General features: G+C 33.7%; 1 protein-coding gene across 1 annotated transcript; it reads right to left on the reverse strand.

Moving 5' to 3' along the window:
• Positions 1–1,519: 1,519 nt before the first annotated feature.
• Positions 1,520–1,835, reverse strand: LOC130589664 (uncharacterized). Its single transcript, XM_057391131.1, has one exon. It carries the CDS (start codon positions 1,833–1,835, stop codon positions 1,533–1,535), a length of 303 nt encoding a protein of 100 aa, XP_057247114.1. The 3' UTR covers positions 1,520–1,532.
• Positions 1,836–2,044: the final 209 nt, after the last annotated feature.

Consider the following 2,044-nt stretch of genomic DNA (forward strand, 5'->3'; position numbering starts at 1 on the left):
AGGAAACCGGTTGAAAATGGCCTAGGAAACCGGACTATAACACATCTCCATCTCACATGTGTCCTAAGTTAAGAGACCGGTTATAATGCCTGGTTTCTTTGTTTATTTGGGAGACCAGTTGACAAGTAAAATCGGTTTCTTAGGTAAGCCTATATATAATACATAAAGAGGTTAAGAGACCATTTAACATTCAAAAACATCTCCTTACCTTACCTCTAAAACCAGTTATTGAGCACAACCGGTTTCTTAGGTTTAATACATATTTTTTTTAGAAATTAGAATGTTATAGTATACATACATAATTATCTTGTAACTACTCCTGTATTTTTGGCTCCTTTTATATACGTTCTTTTTTATAATAAAATATATTAAAATAGCTACAACAATATTATTAAACAAAAATTTCTACTTGCTTTATTCATCTTGTAAATAAAATTACTACATTTAAATTTATATCCAAAAACAATCTCTCACAGCATCTATTTCTTCCAATAATGTTTTCAAAACAAATTTTCTATAGTCTAATGCTATCTACTAAAACTAAAATTCTAAAATAATATGTACAATTCAAACTTGATTGTCGTCTTCAATCTCCATCGTCTTGTGTTTTGCTGTTTTAATATTTCACCCACATATCTCTTAGCCCGTCAATCATCTCTTGTGAATAAATGCTCAGAATCCCAAGAAAGTACTACAAAAAAAAATTCAGACAATTATAATTAGAACTAGGATACATATATTATATAAGATTTTTCTACAAAAACTCATAAAAAATAAATCGATTAAAACTAGGCATTGTGAAATCCAATTGCAACCAAGCTAAAATTGCTTTCATTTCAATAACAAGCATGTTTTATTAACATAGCCAAAGATGTAACAAATGGTGCTTAAAGAACACATTCTTTTTCCAAGTGTATGAACACCAAGAAGTCCAAATCAATGTAGAAAATAAGAGCAAAAATTGACAACAGTTGATTTCTATCATTCAAGTATATTAACTGACCAAGTTCAAATATTTGATACAAAATATCATTCAAGTATGCTATAAACATACTCCACCCATGTACACTTATGCGTTTTCAGCATCAGCTCTTGTCTTGAATTCCACATATGCATATTCTTTAGGAAGATTGACTTGTGTATACCATCATGTCAAAGTTAGCTACTGAAGGCACGAGTGCATAAGTTGACAACAGGCATTAATAAAACTTACAATGCGATCCATAGCAAGCTCAACATTTACTACTTCTCCGAAGTTGCCTGCCAGCAAAAGAAGGAAAGTGAAACAAGTAAAGACACATAAGAAGGAAAGTCAAACAGGTCAAACAAAGAAGATATGCATCACATAGACTATATATAAAAAGACGAACATTACTCTAACCAGATTCATTTAGAAGCTAGTGGGAAAAAATGTAGACAGTAGGAGAATAACTAGGGAGTAAAGAAACAAAAAAGGAGGAGAGAGAAGGGGGAGTCTAACTATATCTAAACACAACTCCAGAAAGCCTATTCTCTTGGTCATATTAGCTAAACTACTGCTCTAGCTCAATCACCTCGAAGTTCCAGTCTCTGACTTGGTCCCTTCTAACAGCACGGCTCCTAATTAGTCGTGGAGTGCCTGAAATATCAACACGGTTTGATAAATTCGGCTGCAGAATCATTTTAGATGATGACATGACTGAGCTTCCCCGAGGAGGAGGAACAGAAAGCTTCCCGATCAAGCAGTTAGCCATAGCTGAACATCGCCCATCATTGTCTGAGCTAGAGACGGAGTAACTTATGAATAGATGTGATGGGATTTCTACGCCATGGCGCAAAAGACAGGCGAGACTCATATTCAATCTTGGACCAGTCTGTACTTAGCCTGCTGATAAAGAAGAAAAATACTGATTATGAACAAGCACAAGAGTCTAGCTTAATGACAAAATGGATTGAAGGAAAAGGATGGCATTATTATTAACCCAAAAGGGTATTTATAGTACATCATATAAAATCTAACTTAAGTAGAACTAGAAAAACATATCCAACTAGGAAAACATATCCT

Source organism: Beta vulgaris, chromosome 8 (assembly GCF_026745355.1).
Source record: "Beta vulgaris subsp. vulgaris cultivar EL10 chromosome 8, EL10.2, whole genome shotgun sequence".
Classification (NCBI taxonomy): domain Eukaryota; kingdom Viridiplantae; phylum Streptophyta; class Magnoliopsida; order Caryophyllales; family Amaranthaceae; genus Beta; species Beta vulgaris.

What these genes read in the sequence shown, in the direction of transcription:
- LOC130589664 (XM_057391131.1), bottom strand. Translation starts at nt 1,835, where the DNA reads ATGAGTCTCGCCTGTCTTTTGCGCCATGGCGTAGAAATCCCATCACAT.